Below are 21156 nucleotides of genomic sequence, written 5' to 3'. Positions count from 1 at the left end.
ACTTGGTGTTATTTACTGAAAAACAGGATTAGAAATCAAAGGTTTGGGAGAAAGATAATGATTTATATTGGAAAATATAAATCTGACTATTTTATGGGCTTCCCAAATTACCTTTCAATAGCTGTTCAGATATTTCAGTTGAAGGAGAGATTTTGAAGCACAGAAGAAACATCTGAGCTAAGGATGTAAACTTGGAGTCAATCATCTAAAAAATAAAAATTAAAACCAGTATAATGTATGAGTTTACTCAGGTATGTATACAAATTGAGAGGAGAAAGAGAGCCCATGACCAAAGCTGAGGCATGTCAATAATTAAGATACGAGTAGAAAAACCACAGAAGCTACATCGAGAGACACACAAAGGATAAAAAACAGTGAGAAGTGTAGCTGAGAGGAGTGCACTTAAGAGACATCAACAATAAACAATGTCATCTCGAGATTATGTAAGATGGGGACCAAAAGATCGCAGTTTGGATTTACCTTTAATGATGTCCTGTAACAATGGCAAAAAGCAATTTCTGTAGAGGGAAAGGCAAAAGTCACTTGTTCTGTGACTGAAATTGAGTTGACTTAAGGAAATGGAGAAAATGAGTATAAGTTAAATCTTTAAAGGAAGTTGGCATCAAAGGAAGGAAGAGAGAAAGAATGAGGATGATGTAAGATGAAAGTTTTCTGTTTTCTTTTAAGGTAGAAAAGGCTAGAATAATTTTAAATGCTGATCAAAGAAGACAGTAAAAGCAGAAGTTTGAAGATGCAAGAGATGAGGAAGGAGATACTGAATCCCCCAAAACTTCAAGCTTGAGTAACAACCACATGTGTAGGAGTAATATCACATTTATTTTTGGAAAGAAAAAGAGAGTACCAAAAATGTAGGAGAAAATGTGTGTAAACATGAAGATTACGAGTCCTAAATTTGATGGAGTGCTTCTCTTCTGCCTTCTATTGTCTCTGTGAGGTAAAAATTTAAATCATCTCTTGAAAGGATGATGTATTTTAGCAAGATTAGATATTAGAGGAGTGCAGAGAAATTTAAAAGTGTACTAAGATATCTAAGAAGGGTTTATAAATAGCATAAGAATTTAACAGATACTGCAGAGCATGGCTTATGAGTAGAGTTGAACATAAGCAAACAATTATTGCATTAATTCAAAGAATTGCTTGCCAACAATTTTTTTTTAACATCAGAGCACAAGTAAAAATTGGTAACATTTTCTGACATCTGTTACATACTTACAAGCCTTCTTGAAGCCAGAGGTAGCTGGCCTATGATACCTAGAAACTGGTATTGGCCAGTTTCTATGTCCTGGGCTAGGGCTAGGGGGATTAATATCTAGTCCCACCTGGAACTCACATGTTGGTACATAGACACACAGGTGAGAAGCTATGACTACTCTCTGCTTTCCTGATATCACTAAAAAAATTCAAAGGAGTGAAAATATTTGCAAAAGAGTGGCCTCATGGAATAGAAGAAAAAATAGTACAAAGGCCTGAAGGTCAAAGTAAAAGTGTAATGGGAGAAATTGAGAATGGGCAACAAGGATAGGTGATGGAGGTCACACTTGATTAACTGAATAATAATATGTCAGCAGAATGTTTGTATTCATTGTTTGAGAGAACAGTGAGGGCAATATCCTTGGATTAGCCATGGGAGGGTGTGACTGATGTGAAATGAGTTTCCTTAACATTCGACTCCACTGAAAAGTAGAATGTTGAGAAAATGAGAAATGCACTGATTTCATGGGTGCTCTAAATGCATGTTGGCATTAGCCAAGATGACAGAAATAGGTTTGAAAAATCTCTCAGGCAATAAAATCTTTAGTATAAGAGGAAGAGTTTCTAAGAGAAGGAGAAACGCAATGAGGGCATAGAAGATAACGTCAAAAATTGTCATTAGACTTTGCAATACAGTGATTTTTATATGAATAGGAATTAATGTCCAGGAAGTAGCAGTGTGACCTGAGGATATTAACCCTACCTTCACACTATTAACCTGCTAGCATGTGATAGAATTAATATCTGCCTCTTTAATAAGCATATCCCTTACTGAAACTGTAATTAAATTATTAGTTGACTCTACGCTCATTATATAACATGTAAATAACAGAAGATATTAAAATTATTAAAAACAGGAAACAAAATATTTTTTAAAAACATGGTGAGTTTGGTAGGAGGGTCTTCTCACTGCCATGGTACTTTTGCGTTATCCTGTCCATGAGTGGACAACTTTATGCAATGGGAGACATTACTTGCAAATATTAGGAAAGCCCAAATTCTTCTATTTTTTAGGTGTCTCTTTACTCCTCCTAGTAGTTAATTATGTTTTCTAGTTAATAATTATGTATAAGAATTTTTCCTGTTCAAATTACTAATGTAATTCCTGTCTCCTCTCTGGACCCCCAACTGATACACCCATTGATTTCTGGCTTTGACAATATTTTATACATTCTAAAGCACACTTATTGTATTTCTTCACATCATATCTAAAACCAGAGAGCCAATAATTAATGGTGTGTTTGTCAATTTTGTGATGAATTGAGCAATCTGTGGCATCTTAGATTTCATTATTTTTTTTATCCTTTACTGTTTGTGTTAGACTCCAATTTTTAGGGACTAAGGAAGAATAATCATTTAATTATGTCCAGCTATTCAGAAAGAATATCCTGTTCTTGGGTGTAGACATATGTATTTTAAGCCTGATTTTAAAAATGACCTGCTGCAGGACTTTGAGTTAGTTTGGAAATGGAAATTTCCAATTGAATTCTCCACATACATGTCTCTTTGTCCCTTTGGGGATATAATTAACTTTTTCTCACTCTCTAGTTCTCTTCTTTTCTTTAGTTTGATCCAACAGACACAGATTATTAAGAATAGCAGATATCTTAATTCTTGAAAGTATATTGCCATTTTCCTCCTAACAAGGCCATTTTCCTAAGCTGATTAGAAGTAGAATTAGTAAAAGACCATGACCTTTCTCTCCTCCGTCGTTTCAGGAATAATAATTCTATATGCTAAATGTTACAGATCACATTTAAATGACCAGTCCCATTTGATATTGTTAAGCATATATTTTATAGCCCATTTCCCAATTATTACATGCACAGTATATCATTAGTATCTTCACAATGCAATATGTAACTATTTGTGAATTAATTACTTTCACTGCAGTGAGATTAGTGCATGATTAGCAAATGTCTACTAAGAAAGGAACTCATTTGAAAGCATAAAATCTAACCAATTTAGATAGCTTCCCTAATGAATTCAAGTTTGAATCAATTTGTATTCAGTCTTTTGAATATGTTGTAATTTTGACTAAAAACTGAGACAAGATTATTTCTATAAATCTAATATCTTCTTTCTGAAGCACTCTGTGATATAAAGTCTACTGTATCATGAAACAGGTCTGTTGTACTTTTTCTTTCAACTCTGATGACATGCCTAATAAGCTCCTGCTTCATTATACAAAAAAGTATTCATTTATGAGACTGAGCATTATAGGAAAATGGGTTTCCATATTGTTATTTCACCTGAGAATATTAGGAAATCTGCAAGTGTATAATTGCCAAGAGTAATCTTGTTATTACCAATTGTACATGACCTGGAAATAGGTTCAAAATTGCTAAAGGTACAATCAAAGATAATTTTTACATGACTCACAGCTTTAAGAAATTTATGTAATTTCACTGGCTTCATCTTACCAATTCTAGTAACAATATACATGTTTGGACAGTGGCAAGTGGTAATGTTTAATAAATTGAGATTATTTTATTAACCATTTACTGATATGAGGAATCTCTGTGGGATCCAGAATGAAAAGGCTTGGCCAGGCTCAGATGCTGTGGCTTTGAAAATGCCATGCCCATCAACAAGCAATGATGTCCCTAGCCTCTTTATTTTTATGGTTGTCATTGAACTAATTAAACCGAGATGTTTGAACAAAAACTGAAGGCAGTCAATATGCTTATTTTGCAGGAGGGCCATTCAGTTGTAGATATCTGTAAATAATGTAGACAGCCAATGAAATGTACATTTATTGGATAGGTTCTAATAGCAAGGACCATAGGAAAACCATAAGGTAGTAAGTGTGGGGATTGAAAACAAATACATGTGACACATTCTTCTGTGCACTGTCAAACGTATTAATTTACAAGGCCAACTGCCAGTTATAAAAGTTTCCTAGGCATGTGTGGCAATAGTGTGAAGAAGAATTACTATAAATCTGATCTTGTGTATTCCCATTTAAAAGATGTTGCTTTCTGGCCAGGTGTGGTGGCTCACGCCTGTAATCCCAGCACTTTGGGAGGCCGAGGCGGGCAGATCACAGGTCAGGAATTGAGACCATCCTGGCTAATGCTGTGAAACCCCGTCTCTACTAGAAATTAAAAAAAAAAAAGTAGCCAGGCGTGGTGGTGGGCACCTGTAGTCCCAGCTACCCTGGAGGCTGAGGCAGGAGAATGGCGTGAACCCGGGAGGTGGAGCTTGCAGTGAGCAGAGATCGCGCCACTGCACTCCAGCCTGGGGGACAGAGCGACACTCCGTCTCAAAAAAAATAAAATAAAATTTGTTTTTTTTCCAGACAAATCACTTTTAAGTAAATCCTTTGATTTGTTTTCCAACACTGAAAAAAATTTAGTTGGCCTAAAGCCATTAGCAGATTATCATCTGGGAAGTAAGTATTTCTAGTCAACAAACTGTATCACAGTTGTGAGAAAATTTTCAATTTATAAGACAGGTCCTGTGATGATTTTATTATGTCACCCCAAATTTTAATACATGCCTATTAATTGACACCTGCTGTATAAACTCATGTTCCCCATCATGTTATTAGACACCTGAAGGCTCAGCACACCTAGATTCTTAGTCACAAAGAAAGAGGCCTAGGGGTTTCCTGGTGGCTTACTCACACAAAGAATCAGATCTCAAGTCAGCCTGCCACTTCCATGCCTAGTGTCAGGGTTTGCAGTGAGCTCTAGAGGTGAACATTAAAATTAAGGATCAGCCTTTCTGTGAGACTCACCTTCCAGGGCCATCCTGACTATTCAGCTCCTTTAACTAAGATCTTAGGTACTCACTTCCCAGCTTTCAGTCCAAGGTTTGCATATACAATTTTTCCAATTGATCTCCAGAGATCTATAACGGTTCTAGATTCTACCTGAGGAGGGAATAGAGGGAAAGTCCACTTCTGGTATTACAGAAACACAGACCACACTTAGACCTATTGGGTCTGTGAGTGTTTGAACCAAGAAATAGCATTCTTTTTCTCTGCCTGAGTTTGAACCATAATATAAATCATATTCTTCCATCCAACAAAGTACTGGTATTAGTATATAGCTGTTAGTATATAGCTATATAGTATATAACTTTTATAGTATATATATAGTATATAGCAGAGTATATTAGTATATAGCAGAGTATATTAGTATATAGTACATATATTATACTATATTATATATTATATATACTATATATCATATCGTATACAGTATATAGTATATATGATATATGGTATATGGTATATAGTATATATGATATATCATATAGTATATATCACATAGTATATGGTATATATGATATATCATATATTATATGATATATAGCAAATTCAGGACTTAGGACAATCCACAAAAAATAAAGAGACAGTGATTTACTCTTCTGCCAACTTTGAAAGTTTAGCTGTACTGTAAACTAACAACTTTGGGCCAATGGCTATTTGTCACCATTTAGATAACTCTTTGTGCCATTTTTGGGAAGAAAAAAATTTGAATAACAGAAGGTCAAGAGTTTTAAGGCAAAGTTACTCTGAATGAAAACTAAGCATGGAAGAGAAAAGACATTTCCTTTAACTTTAGATTTCTATCTCATTTAATTACATCATTGGTGAAAGTATTGACTTTCTCCCAAACTCCTTGGATCAGACACCTTTTGGCCGTTATCCTGACCTGGGTTGTAAGTGAAAGAGCTACTGCTCTGACTTGATTGGAAATTATGGGACATTTCCCCCCATTTTTCTGACCATACTCTATGCTCTAGTTCTCCCACAGTAATAGTACTTAGTGCCTTTTTCTTTTCTACTGAAGAAGAAATCTCATATAACGTGCTATACAGTGAGATTTTTATGTTAAAGTAAGATTTTGTTTAGAATACATGTAGTTTATAATACATTCCACAAACCAAAATATATGTAAAAAGGAATTTGATGGTGATCAAACAAGTTCAGTAGGATAAGCAATAGCTTCCACCTCTACATTAATAATAACCAGATTTAATAATGATATTCATAAATATTTAAGATTGAAAGACATTTACATATAATTTCAGAAAATTGTAAAATATGTCAATTAAGTTCTTATAATTCTATTTTTTCTTTGTTTTATATAAACAGATAGTTGCATTTCTATGTAATTTTCATATACTAATAATGGACTCTGACTTCCAAGAATACATTAATTCATTTAAAATACTTAATGTGGCCCAACTTTGCGCTGTGAACTATTTTGTCAACTATTTTCCAACAGCTAAGGATGGAAAAGAAGATACTTGCTATTGTGCGCTAATTTTCAAGTGGGAGGAAAACCAAGCAAAAATAAGAAATACACAAACTCATACCCATATACATGCATGTCTATGTGTGTAATAAGTTTTATAAAGCAAAGTAAAAGACGGTGATGTGAGAGGAGTTACTGGATAGTAAAGATAATCCTCTTTAAGCAGTTTCCATTTACACCAAAACTGGATAAGAATGAGTTATCCTCCAGAGAAGACTTTCCAGTGATAGAAGTTGTTAGAGCAAGACCCTCAGGTAAAAATGGGTTTGGTAAAATAATCTAAAGAAGTTCAGTGTGGCTGGAAAATAAGTGAGCAAGAAAGGATTACTATGTGTTCTAAACTCAAAGGTTTTCAGGGCCTTATCATATAAGGTAAGGAGTTTGGAGTACTGCCATTAACTTTCTTACTGGATTTGTATTTCCTAATTATATTACACTTAAAAAAATTACTCTGGATGTGTTGTGCACTGCATTAGAATAAGAGTGAAAGCAGAAAAACAGTTAAAACAACTCTTGTTCTCATTGGGGATGGGGATACTTAGACTAGATATTGGTAATAGAGGTGGAGATAAATAGACAGGTTTGGGACATTTTTAGACATAAAGTTGCAAAGATTTACTAATAATTCAGGGAGGGTGAGGAACAATAAAGAATAACTCTTGGGTTTTGTTATTTATCACGGTTAATAAGGAAGGTAGAGCTGCTTAGAGAGTTTTGTTTGCCCATGTTGAATTTGAGATGCCTAGAATATATCCAAGTGGTGTTGTCAACTAATATTTAATTAGGCATTGAAGCCAGGAGTTCCTGGGACTGGAGAAATTTTGATTTGGGAGTCTGTCATGTAGAGGGCATGATACGGTTGAGGTTTCTGTAAATCAGTTGATGGTTTCAATTACATGAATAGGTAGAAAAATATAATTTCAAATGAAAGAATGAATAAACCAAAATAAAGGTGACATCCAATGGACAGGAGAAAACAGGAAGCAAATTCAGGATTTTGGACAAACCACAAAAAAATAAAGAGTAAGAAGACACAGAAAACCCAGAGTAAAGAAAGCATAGAATGTTTGAGATACTATGCATGAAACAGAACTCTAATTATTTGGATTGCTTTTTGGTCAATGGATGATTCCTACATGATGGTTCCTATGAGGAGAAAACGATCACAGTGTGATTTAGCCCAGATGGTGCAAGCAATTGAGGAATATGATGGAAGTAAATATCATTAAGTAACAGATTAAAATTCAGTTAAACAATTAAAAGGAAAACTAATTTAAATGTGTATGTGTGTGTGTGTATGTGTGTGTGTTAGGTGGAATTGAAACATAGACCTAGAAATACACGAGGAAGAAAAAATATGATTATTTAGAAATTAACACATGAAATTTATTTTAAAATGAAGTGTCTGATAGTCAATGTACGTTCATCAGTTGTCACAAATGTCTCCAGTCTGGTGGGGGATGTCGATAATGGGAGAGATTACGCATGTGTGGAGTGAGTATATGGGAAATCTTTGTACCCTCTGCTTAATATTGCTGTGAACCTAAAACTATTTAAAAATTAAAGTCTATTTTAAAATAATGAGACGTAGAATGCTTGATTGTTTAATTTGTCTGCCCAGAAACTTTTGAAAAGGATACATGAATGCTATTTTATTGAATGTGTTCAAACTACTTATGCTTATTAATTTATTTGTCAAATAAGTGGAAATTTTACTACAGCTCACTGAATCAAATTGAAATCTCATTTAAATTCAATCTACATTTTGGCAATAAAAGCTCTAAAATTATATACATGTACACCTTAAATGTGGCCTATTGTTGCCAAATCATGTGGAACACACTCTGAAATTGAAAAGTCAGTCGCAAAATCTGTTTCTGGCAATCTTTATGATATTTATTACATCACTTGGAATTTTATTATTTTGTTAATGATTTGTCCTAAACAGGATTGAAAATGATTACCTGTCCTTTACAGATACAGTATCATTGGCATTTTTCTGCATTTAGTCTGTTAATTTTTCATTCATTTAACAAATGGTTTTTGAGCACTAATATCAGACAGTAGCTATTCTAAGAGCCATGGATACTAGAAGATATTTTCATAAGCATACATTTTAAAGAAATTACATATATATGTTTGTGTGTATATATATATGTATTTATATATGCAACTGACCGCAGAAGAAGGTGTAAACACTAGAAAAGTGTTGTGCTAACCTGTACCCGGAAAGAATAGGCAGAGGATACCTGAGATGATCCAGGTTTTAAAAGGAAACCAGGTATTCCCAGGCAAAATCACAGGCATTTAAAAATTCATTGTGGTTACTTGGGTAAGAGGGTGAACAAGAAACAGGGAAGGATAAGAGAGAGAAGACCAAGAAGGAAGGCCAGGTACAGACCATGATGCTCCTGTAGACTATGCTGTGAGTTTTTTACATCATCCTCTAAATTTGTATTTCTCTTGCTAGAGCACTGTACTTTAGGGGATGAATTTAAAGCTTCATGAAAGTCACAACAGTGATTGTAGAATCATCTTGGACTGTCAAGTTTCCCTATGGGTGTATATGTATTGTGTTATAGAATGTGTTATATATTAATGAGGATAAAATATGATGCAAAATCCAAGATTTGCATGAATTTAAAGTGTCAAATTTGAAAAAAAAAAAGCCTTCCTTGTAGGTGTCTTGTCAAACCCTCCTGATGTCTAAGATCATAAATTCTTTATCCTCATTAGTTAGGATTGCTCTAATAGATTAGTTTGGGAAATATGGATGAGGGGTGGAAAGAAATTGAAGGCTGAAATTGTTAGCTATTTCATCACATTTGTCTTTTAGAAATACAAGCTCATGGCAGTGTGACATTCAGGTTGATAAGGGGAAGCTGGGATCAGAAGACACAGAGACATATTTAAGAACAGTAACCTAGAGAGGGACAGGGTGATTGATTCCCCTGTGTGCAGGAATGTGACCCATGTTTCTCCAACTTCACCAGAAATTTAGAAGAGTATCATGTTAATATTATAAATTAATATTTCATTATTTCTTTCCTCCTTCCAGTCTTTGGGAACTTGAGGACTGTAGGAATCTCCACAAAGTGTATTTGTCACAAGACAAACAGGTTTCCCTCGGTGTGACTAAACTTAAACAGGTTTCTTCCTGAGGTGCTTCTCTTGTTACCTTTTTTACAGGATCTAAATGATCTAACCACAGAAGTCCCTCCCCTTCATTTTCTTAGAGAATTTACTTCAGAACCCAATAATTATAAATTCTTTCTTTGCCTCTTTGGGGTATAAATATCTTTAAAAGCCTCTCGTTCATTTAGGAACCCAAGACTATCTTTCTCAAGGACCTGGGAGCCATCCCTTTGAAGTGTAAGGAAGATAGCATCTGTATCTCCCAGTCTCTGTAGGAGGGTAGGAGACTAACTTTGGTATGCACCTTGATCCAAGTTGTAATACTACCTCCTAACTTGAAGATTGAAAAACAAATCTAATTTTCTTTTTGTTAAGGCTAAATAGCAAATGCATATGACCTGTGAGCTCTCTCACCCCAGCTCTTAAAAACTCTCACCCATTGTTACAATGGAGTCAAGCTCAGACTGATTTTTGGCTTCTCTCCTTCATTGCAATAGCCTTCAATAAAATCTTTCTTGATTGTTTAACTTTTTTTCTGGTTAAACTTTTGCTTTGACAATAGGGTTCTCAATTTCCACAAAATTAAATTATCTCATTAAAAAAAACTAATATATTTAAGGTTTAAAAAGTTTTCATTCACTCACATAATTCTTTTTAATATTCACTTTTTTTCTCAGCTTACCCTGATGTTCTAGTGTCAGGTATTCACTAAATATTTCATTTTGTCAGTGATAATAGTGATATTTTCTATTTAGTCCAGTATGTTGATTCCTATTAGATTAATTTGATGTAGGTTTTCTTGTTTCTAAATTCATGTTACTATTTTACAGAATTTTTTTAAAAAAAAGAAGGAATGTTTTCTTTCAAATAATTTGCTAATAATTTGCATTGTGTCAATGTCAATTTTCTATTATTGTTATAAATTGGTAAGAAAATTAGCTGTCATAAGTGATAAAAATCAATTCAGTGTCAGTTGAGGCTATGATTTTCTACTGTTGGGAAATTAACAAGCAATCTAAGTGGTATAATAAGAAAAGTCAGCTTTAGCAACACAAGTTCTAGGTGGAGGATGAATGAAAATATGAACTGGACAACAGTTTAAAGAAAATGCTAAGACTATATAGTTAATGGACATTTATTTCTTTTCTTTCCATATAGGTTTACGTTGTAAAATTACTAGGAAAAAAAAAGTAATTCATCACCCTGGCACCATAATGTTATATCTACAAAGATCATGAATAGATTGAAATGCATCTACCCATTACCCATGGCTTTATTAGTAAATAGCACTCAATAACTGTGCCTTATAAAGAACATTTAGGGCCAGGCTCAGTGGCCCATGTCTGTAATTCCTGTGCTTTGGGAGGCCAAAGTGGGTGGATCTCCTGAAGTCAGGATTTCGAGAGCAGCCTGACCAATATGGTGAAGCCCTGTCTCTACTAAAAATACAAAAATTAGCCTGGCATGGTCGTGTGTGCCTGTAATTCCAGCTACTCAGGAGGCTGAGACTGGATAATTTCTTGAACCCGGGAGGCAGAGGTTGCAGTGATCCGAGATCGCACCACTGCACTACAGCCTGGGAGACAGAGCGAGATTCCCTCTCCAAAACAAACAAACAAAGAAACAAATAACATTCAGCCCTCAGGGACATACATCAGGATGTTATTGATTCACCAATATTTTCTTTTCGTTCCTTTTTTATTTCCTTTCACCTAACATTTGATCTGCATTTCAGTAACCTGAAATATCTGCACCATCTCTAGACTCTCTAGTAAAAGATAAATTAGTTCACATCTAAAGAGACTTTGCACGCCTACAAACTCAGAAGAGATTAGTGTCCTTTTAGTAATTCTAAGAGAAGTTACTACAGTTTGTAGGAAGGTGAAATAAATGGGTTCTGATAGTAATATATGTGGCATTCTTATCTAATAAATTTGGTTTCAGATGTCATCCTAAGTGGATTAAAGGCTTGTGCAAATTTAAGAATTACAGCTTGATACATGCCCGTCTTGTTAACACTTAACATTTTTTTTTTACTATTTTCCAAAGGTACGCAATGTGAAATTGATATAGATGAGTGTGCTTCACATCCCTGCAAAAATGGAGCCACCTGCATTGACCAACCTGGTAATTACTTCTGCCAGTGTGTGCCTCCATTTAAAGGTAATGAACACCAAGGGATAAGGAAAAGCAAACATAATGAACTTTAAAAAGCACTTCTGTCTCTTGTCTGAACTCATTTCAGTCTTCCAACAACATTATTAGTCCTTCATTTTCTTAAAGTCAGCTTCTGAAGTGACCAACCAATTATTCCTTAGGCAGAAACTAGAGTGAAATTAGTTTTGTTTACATACACACTAAAATAGTTGAGTTTCTTATTTTTCTATTTGAAAGGTCACCAATGAAACCAAAAGATACAATAAAAAAGTAAGGAAGGACTATATTACAAGCCTAGCATGTTATATTTGAAATATTCTTCTGTATTATTTAATTTCTTATGAAATTGTCAAGTTTTCTCTTTTTCTTTCTAAACTAATCATCTGTTTAATTTTTCAGTGTTCAACTTTGATGGTAATTCTTCAACTTCAGTTCAGGAATTGTATTTTTTCTCCATAAACTAAACAAATCCTTGCTTTGCCTTATAAATATGTTAATATATTATTGCAACTAGTATATAGATACTAATTCATTGAGTACTTCCTTGAACTTTAGTATCTCTTTCTAAGCTAAGAAATTTGAAACTGTTCAACTAAATAAAATTAATTTAGATTTTTTTAATGTTATACCTATTTACCTTAAAAAAGTATCTTATAATTACTTATGAAAAATGTAAGATCGTATGCCCCACTTCAAATATTTTACATCCATTTAAACACATTAAGTTATAACTTTCTTACTGTTAAATGACAATAAGAATATATCTAGCTCATTTAGTTGAATGTAATTTAAATGAGAAATGTTATTTAAATACCACAATGTCTGCCAAAAATTAATAATAATTGTTTAATTATAATTTCCAACAATGTTCTAACATATATGTAATATTTATATAATAGACACTATTTTATCATGCTTGGGTAGGTGGGATATCAATTCATACTTATTTAATTATACATCTTTAAAGATACAGAGGGAATGGCCTAAGTAATCTCAGTAAAAATATTAGACTTCATTTTTTATTTTTTGAGAGAGGATCTCACTCTGTCAGCAAGGTTGGGGTGCAGTGGTGCTATCGTAGCTCACTGCAGCCTCTGCGTCCTGGGCTTAAGTGATCCTCCCCTTAGTCCCCTGAGTAGATAGGACTACAGGTACATGCCAGCATATCAGGGTAGTTTTTGTATTTTTGTAGAGACAGGGTTTCACCGTGTTGCCCAGGCTGGTAGACTTCATTTAAAAAATAGCTGTTTTTCTAGTGCCCAGATTTTGGATTTTCATACATTCTTCAATTTAAAAAATCAAATCTCCTTAGAGATCTAGCTAATTTTAGGACTAAAGCATGGAATATAGCATGAATAATATTGTAATACCAGAAAATGTGGAAGTACTTAAACACAAAAGTATGAGATTAAGTCAAAGTGAGCCAATGGAAGGAGCTCCCAATGATCAAAGCTAGAATGATTTGAGCACCAAAATAAAGGAATATTGGCTGGTACCCAAAATATAAATATGTAAGAGTCCATACTAATGGAAATGTATGACTGAATGAATAAATGAGAAGTAATAGACACATCTTTTTGTACAATAATCCCAAATAATTTATGTAGGTACTTTGAACTTAATGAAGTGGAACAAAACTCCCCATCCCTTAAATTTGGACAGCAGATAGTGACTGGTTTCAAAGAGCATGGCATGTAAAAGGGGGGTCATGGAGGGAAGAGCAGCTTTACAGTGGAGAAGTCTGACAATTGCTACCTGAGCTACAGGATCAAGGTTAACATCAACATACACAGCCGTGTTAATAACCTAAACTTTTGATATGAAATGATGAGAATGGCACTTTTTGTCTCTCATCTTCCTTTCAAAAGTACATTTTCTGAGTCTAGTCATCAAAAAATTATCAGACAAATCCCAATCGACAGACATTCTAAAAAATACTTGACTAGAATTTCTCAAATCTGTTAAGGTCATCAAAAGCCAGAAAAGTCTGAGAAACTTTCAAAGCCAAGAGAAGCCTAAGGAAATATTACTTCTAAAAGTAATACGGTATCTTGGAAGAGATATTGGAACAGAAAAAAAGACATCAGCTTAAAACTAAGGAAATACAAATAAAGTACAGACATTAGTTAATAACATCAATATTGGTTCATTTGTTGTGACAAATGTACCATAGTAGCATAGGATATTAATACAGGGGAAACTTGTTATGGAGTATACAGGACCTCTCTGTACTATCCTTGCAACTATTCTGGAAATCTACAACTACTCTAAAATAAAAGTTTAATTTACAAATAAACAATTGCAAATAATTTCTGATTCAAAATATTTTACATTAGGCTGGACATAGTGGCTCACACCTGTAGCCCCTGCACATTGAGAGGTTGAGGCAAAAGGATTGCTTGAAGCCAGAAGTTCTAGACCAGCCTGGCCAACATAGCAAATCCCTGTCTCTAAAAAATAGAAAGGAAAAATGAGCCAGTTGTGGTGGCATGCTTGTGGTCCTAGCTACTCAGGAGGCTGAAGCAGGAGGATTGCTTGACCCCATAAGGTTGAGGCTTCTGTGAATTATTATTGTGCCACTGCAGCCCAGCCTGAGTGACAAAGTGAGACCCCATCTATACAATAAACAAATAAAAAACAGTAACAAAAGAAAACCTAAAACCAAAACCAAACCAAAATATTTTCCATTAAAACAAAACAGAATTTGCAAAGCATGAATAGAAATGTTAGGTAATCATAAATATTTTAACCTTCATATACTAAATACTAAATATTTTAATCTATGAATTATAATGAAAAGGATTCTTCAGTTAATGGTAGTGCCTTAGCTTTATATGCTACATTAACACGTTCAATGGAACTGTACATACATAAAACAAAAAAGCAAAAACGAGGTTAAATTATTTTAAAATGCACGTACCTAATAATGTATAATATTTTTCTGGTAATCACATCACATAAATTTATACTGTAGACACCCTATCCTAGACATAAATACATTCTAATTCAGTTTATATTCTTATACATCTTTCAGCTGGAAACATGTCTGGTATATCAGAAGATGGCTACGTGTTTATCTTTTTCTCTTGCTACTAGGCACAGGCTTAATTATCTTGTATACAGATGAGACCACGTGAATGAATTCTGACCAACAGAAAATCAATAGTAGTTTTTATCTTGCAATGTGGTTCATAAAAATATCTCACAGTTTTTAACTTTTTCATTTCTTCTACATTCTTCTTGGAGTTGCCTGAAAAACTAGAGAAAAGCCAGAAGATGGAAGAGTATAGGTCCCTAATTCTTATATGAAAAGATGTTCACGGACCAGGAATACCCCTATTATACTGAGAGATAAACAAATTAATTTATGAGTTGTTATTGTGCTACACCACTAAGGTTAAGGTACTTTGTTCTTTACAGCAACCAGCATTGTTAAGAATTAACCTTTGAATGCTCATAGGAAAGACTTTCCTTGAATACCTCACTAGAATTGAATTTTTTATTGTTATGAATAAATACAATTTTTGAAACAGTGTATATATAATCCATTTATGAATTCAGTTTCTATGCAAAAAGCACAACTAATTTCTATTTGTAAAACTTAGAAACTCTTTCTTTTCTGATTAAATTCGCTCTGAGCCTGTTAGTGATTTCACAGTCTTTTTCCCAAAGAAAGAAAAATAGTACACATAAACAATGTAACTCCAGAATGACACATTAAAATCACAAGATTAAGTTGGTAAATTTTTAGTTGATTCACTAATTTGATAACTTTACTTGTTTGGAATTCAATAGATACAGGTTAGCAAAATATGTCCTGTGGGAGAATATCCAGGCCTTTACCTGTTTTGTGCCTCTCAAAAACACGACTATACTCATTCATTTAGGTATGGTGGATGGCTGCTTCAGACGCAAGTACAGAGTATATGTTCTCTTTGCTTGCAAATCCTAAATTATTTACTATCTGGTCCTCTATAGAAAACATTTGCTGGCCCCTGGTGTAGAAAATGATCAAACTATAACCTATAACCTATTTTTTGAGCTAATTGTGGCTTTCTGTTGATATAGTCCAAGTTTTGTCTATTAGATGCTTATTTGCATGAACATATATTTTGATAAAATGATGTCTATCTTTTTTATATAAGAAGTAGATGACTCTTACCCCATTGTACTAGGTTAGATTCATAACTGTTTCATTTTGAGTAAAATTTGTAGCGTAATAATAATACATAACTTTATGAGTTTATGCATTTATGAATTTGTTTGAAAATGTAAAGAATATATACAGTGACTGTTTAGCAAATACATGAAATTGTAAGATACGGCACCTTGAGTGTTTTTCTGAGAATTTGAGTGTTTTTCTGAGAATTTACCCTAGTTCAAACATTTTGCCATTTATAGAAGTTACGTTTTATTACCAGTTATAACTTTTTAAAGCACATACTGGAAAAAGGTATTTGTCCGAAAAGGGAATTGTGATTATATAGTCCATTTATGGGAACAATAGAAAACAATTAGAAAAATCTTGGTTTAATTACTTCTGCAGAGCTGAATAATGCAGTGTTTTTATGCATGTTAGTTTCTAGTACTAAAATTACAGATCCTCCAAAAATAGCATAGCTTTCATACAAAATGTTATTAATGCTGTATATTTTTTGATATCTGTAGAATATTTTTTCTTCATTTTTTAAAAAACAAATAAATGTGGAAAATAAATCCCTTAATACAATTCTTTTTCCATGAAGTGTTCATCCACTGGCGTAAGTGGTGGGCTTTGATTGAATCTGGCTCCCTTTCAAATTCTAGTCTTAGAAACTGAACTTAGCAAATAAATTTCAAATACGTATTTCTTTTTGAAGGAAAGGGTATTATTTTGTTTTCTGTTACTGTGGACTTAATTTTTCTTCAGAAATGAACAAAAATTTTAATATGTAAAAATGAGTTTTCACTTTCCCTGATATAATTATTATAATATACCTGAACAAAACCTCATGCTTTTCATGTAGCAAAGCAGGATCCAGACTGCATACATATTTTCCATGTTCGGATACCACAATTTTCTATTTTAATTAAAACAAAAAGATATGAGGAAGTCATTCCTAATAAGCACTGTTGTCATTAACGTGTCTATTGTCATGGCCAATGATGGCTTTCTGAGGCACTCTTTATTAAAAGCCCTCTATGCCCAGCACTTCCAAAAATGAATTGTGTATAAATTTGTCTTGATATACAAAATGTATTAAGTAGGGGATTTTATGTTTTGAGTGTAAAGTAAATGAGATTAAATACTGCCTCAAAGTATAAATTTTCTTTCTACATAAGAAAAGTAATTATTAAGCACATACATAAATGCACACACACATAAAAACACACACACCTGGGATTAAGCACACTTACTCATCTTTCCCCCAGAACTAAATGGGGTTGGGTATGTGAAAAATGCTATTTTTTCACATAGTTATAACTATTTCCTTAAAATATATTATAATCAGTGCTAACCAATAAGGCAACCCTTACCCAATCCGCAGTTTTAAATTCTAAAACTAATGTCCATGAAATATAATGGAAGTAAAGAGAAGATAACTGCCTACCATGTAAATGTTGTTCCTGACAAAATTGAGGCAGTGTCTTACTTACCAATGAAGTATTTAAAGAAGCAAAGTGCATTTCAGGAATAGGGCTGCTTTCTTAGTGGGTAGAAAAGACCACAATACTCAAATTGCCTATTACTATTAATATTGCCTATTAATATATCAGTGATACTGTAATCTATATGAAGTTAATGCTAGTACCTACAGAAAGGTATGATTCAACTCTCTGATTCTATGACTTTATCTTTTTTTAGATTCCACACATAAGTGGGATCATGCGGTATTTGTCTCTTTGTGCCTGGCTTAACATGATGTCCTCCAGGTTCATCCAAGAGGAGGTATTGGTAAAAGGATACAAAATTTCAGTTAGGAGAATTTATTTAATTCAAGATGCCCTGTACAACATGATGACTATAGTTTAAAACAATGTATTATATACTTAAAAATTACTTACAGATTAGATTTTGTGTTCTCACCACCTCAAAATGTGTGTGAGGTAATACATGTGTTCATTAACTTGATTTCGCCATTCCATAATGTATACATGTATCAAAACATCACATTGAATGCTACATATATACATTTTTAATTTGTCAATTTAAAAATAAAGTATAATGCGCAATTCAGATTTTTAAATGTGAATTTACTGGCATCAAACTAAATTGTTGATGACTTTATAATTCATAAAATGAAACCTGTACGTATTGAATTTCATTAAATGAAGGAGTTCTGGGGGAAAATAATGTTGCATATATCACTGTTAAAACAATCGTCCTTATATTTCTGTCATATATTGATGCTGAGAAATAAGTTGTTACTCTTTTGTTCTAAAATAGAAAAGTTTTCAGTAGCTAATGCAAAAAAGATAAGGCTTTGTCATAAATTATTGCTTGATTCTCAAGAAAGTAAGTACTTAATAAGAATGTCATTCTGATAAAGCTACGTATAGACAAGTAAAATGAAAATAATGTTTGAGCAAATGTCTCATCTGCTAGAGATTTAAAGACACATGTCTCTAAATGTGTAGTAATTAATATAAAAAGCTGAAATGGTAATTAGCCATTAAACATGTTTACAAAAGAAAGTAAACAAAGAAGAACAAAACTCAGCAAAATAAAAATGCTTAAGTGTGTTGAAAGCCAGAGTAATAATGCTGTTTTCTGGATAGGGACACTCTGTTATGGGAACTTGTAATTAGAAAGCAGATTTAAGTATATATTTTTAAGTGCTTGTGAAGTGAAAAAGACTGGAGTGCAGATAATGGAGCAATTAGTTTTTCAGCCTTCACAGGCCATATTCAGTCATTCTTGTGTCAAGCTACAATGGGGATCTACAGATGCTGTAATTAAATGCTCCAGTCTACTCAATCTACAGCTATACTAAAGATTCTTGGAGTATAAAATATTTTGGCTGGGCTACCCAAACAACCATGTCTAATGTTCTGGAAATGTATTAAAGTCTTGACTTTAATAAAGTCCAGATCAATTTAGAATATTAACCAAAAGTCAATTAAATTTCTTTAATGAAAATGACAATATGAGTATTATTTTGGAGGAGTGGTCAAATAAATTGAATGAACTGTAAAATACTGAGTCCATAATAAGTTATTAATCCAATAGAAAAAAATAAACGATTCGTTAAATAGTTGAAGTTAATTTTGTCTTTCATTTGTTCTGTCTAGCAATTAAACAGTAAATATGGAGCAAATATTGGTTTTTATTAGCAGTATTGTGTTCTTCTTCCTGGTGATGAAATCCTTACCTTTAGCTCGTTGTAAGTGCTAACATGCTAAGGTTATTTTGGCAGCAAGCATATAGGGAACCTGAGTGAAAGATGTGAATATTTCTATCTACCATTTAAAACAAAATATTTTTTTGCTTCTTTTATTCCTTTCTCTTATTTTTATTTTAGATTCAAAGCTCTTTAATATCTTGGCCAAACATGTATTTAATTCTACTATTTTAATTTTATTTCATGTTAATGGACCAGACCTATTATTCCTTCTTCCTTTATAACCTATTGACTGCTCCATTTGGGTGGGTAATTATATTTGACTATATTTTCTGTAAAGTTAGCATATCAAGTGAAAAAGTACTGTAATTGACCATAAGTATAAACATATGGTTTTATCAACAAGTTAATGTACGGCCCATCCCAGCTGAGTTACCTATTATGTGCAACAATAGGATGACAGGTCTGGTAAACTTAGAGAAATGTTTAACTATACCGTACGTTTTATACTAATCATTTTTATTTGCATTGTCAAAAGGAGAAAATGTACTCCTGACACTCTAACAATGAGACAAAATTATAATTAAGTTAAAAATCACAGAGAAGGGTTGTTTGCATTGAATTCATAGTGGTCTGAAAGCTTTGAAAAATTGGAAAGTAATAACAACGCTATTGTTTTCTAAATGGGTACCTTTCTTCATTTCCAGCACAATACTCACCCTTAAACTGTGATATTATTCAGCATTCTGTCCTCAACTTTTAAACTTTTTCACTATATATGCTTTTCAGGTTGTTCAAATCTATTCAAATGTGTCAACTACCTATTTCCCAGCATGTGAAAAATGGTCTTTTCCCTTTAAATTGAAAGAAGTATATATTGATAAGTGCTAAACTGCCATGCATATCCTCGTATTATACATGTTCCTGGAATAAATTTAAATAAAATAGGGAGCAGAGGCAACAGAAACTGTGGGAATTCAAAGACCTCAAAGACATTCAGTTTAGCTAAAATTACTCTGAGAACATGAAGCTGGAGTTTTCAACAGAATTCAAACCAGAACTGTCACCCAAGGAATATTAGGGGCAATGCAAAGTCATTAATCTGGGGAAAATTAAACATAAATTTGGGGAGATTATTCTAAATTATAAAGTAGAATTTGATTTTTTTCTTCTTTTGAATTAATTTTCTTTTGTGTATTTGAGATTTACAACATGATTTATGGGATACATATAGATAGTAAAATGGTTACTATAGCGAAGCAGATTAACACATCTATCATCTCATGTGGTTACTTTTCTTTTTGTGACAAGGCACCTAAAATCTACTTATGGCACACTGGAAAGAAAAAATTAACTGCTTGCAGAAATCAAGCTGTGGTCTATTGTAGAGGTATGGAAACAGGGCTTGAGTTAGGTAATTGGATAATTTCAGGAGATATTTAGGTTACAGACAAAATAGGTTAGAATGTTGTGGTGTTCAGATGTGTAAAGTAAGAAAAAAAGAAAATGATGTTCAGTTTCCTAGGTCGGATAAATGGATTGTTGCTTTAGGGCAACAGGAGTGGAAGAAGCACATTTAATGAAGAGGGAGATCAGGAGAGCTTCAAGCATACTGAATCTGTCAGATTGTAAATTATTAAAATCAAGGTTTCCTTTAAATAATCCTAGTATGTGCATCTGAAGCATAGGAGAAAGTTCTGGAAGGACTATCGTTTTATAAATCACCAGTCAAAAAGAAGTATATATGGAATGGTCAAGTTTTTTCATAGGATTGGTTACTAAGAAATACTAAAATATAAAGGCTGGATCGGGAAAGGAACACACAATGAGAAGCCAAAGATGAACACAAAAGATGGGAGAGTTCCAATTAGGAAGAAGTAGTAAGAAAGTCCTAAATAGGATTGGACAGTCCAGTGTGATTTGGTGTGAAAATGGTCCAGAAAACTATTACTAAAGTGGCCTTGGTAACCTTCACAAGAAGAGTTTCAGTGGAGTTTAGT

At 33.3% G+C, this 21156-nt stretch overlaps 1 protein-coding gene across 1 annotated transcript in view; it reads left to right on the top strand.

The window, feature by feature from the left end:
- Positions 1–20648, top strand: part of LOC129144272 (protein eyes shut homolog) — a 773546-nt gene extending 752898 nt beyond the window's left edge. The window contains exons 15-16 of the mRNA XM_063813144.1: positions 11727–11840; positions 17680–20648. Coding sequence (XP_063669214.1) covers positions 11727–11840; positions 17680–17732 — 167 coding nt within the window. The 3' untranslated portion in view covers positions 17733–20648. The remainder of the gene's footprint in view (positions 1–11726; positions 11841–17679) is intronic.
- The last annotated feature ends 508 nt before the right edge of the window (positions 20649–21156 follow it).

This window comes from Pan troglodytes, chromosome 5 (assembly GCF_028858775.2).
Source record: "Pan troglodytes isolate AG18354 chromosome 5, NHGRI_mPanTro3-v2.0_pri, whole genome shotgun sequence".
Taxonomy (NCBI): Eukaryota; Metazoa; Chordata; class Mammalia; order Primates; family Hominidae; genus Pan; species Pan troglodytes.
Note: the sequence above shows the minus strand (reverse complement) of the source record. Positions and strands in the feature narration are given on the sequence as shown.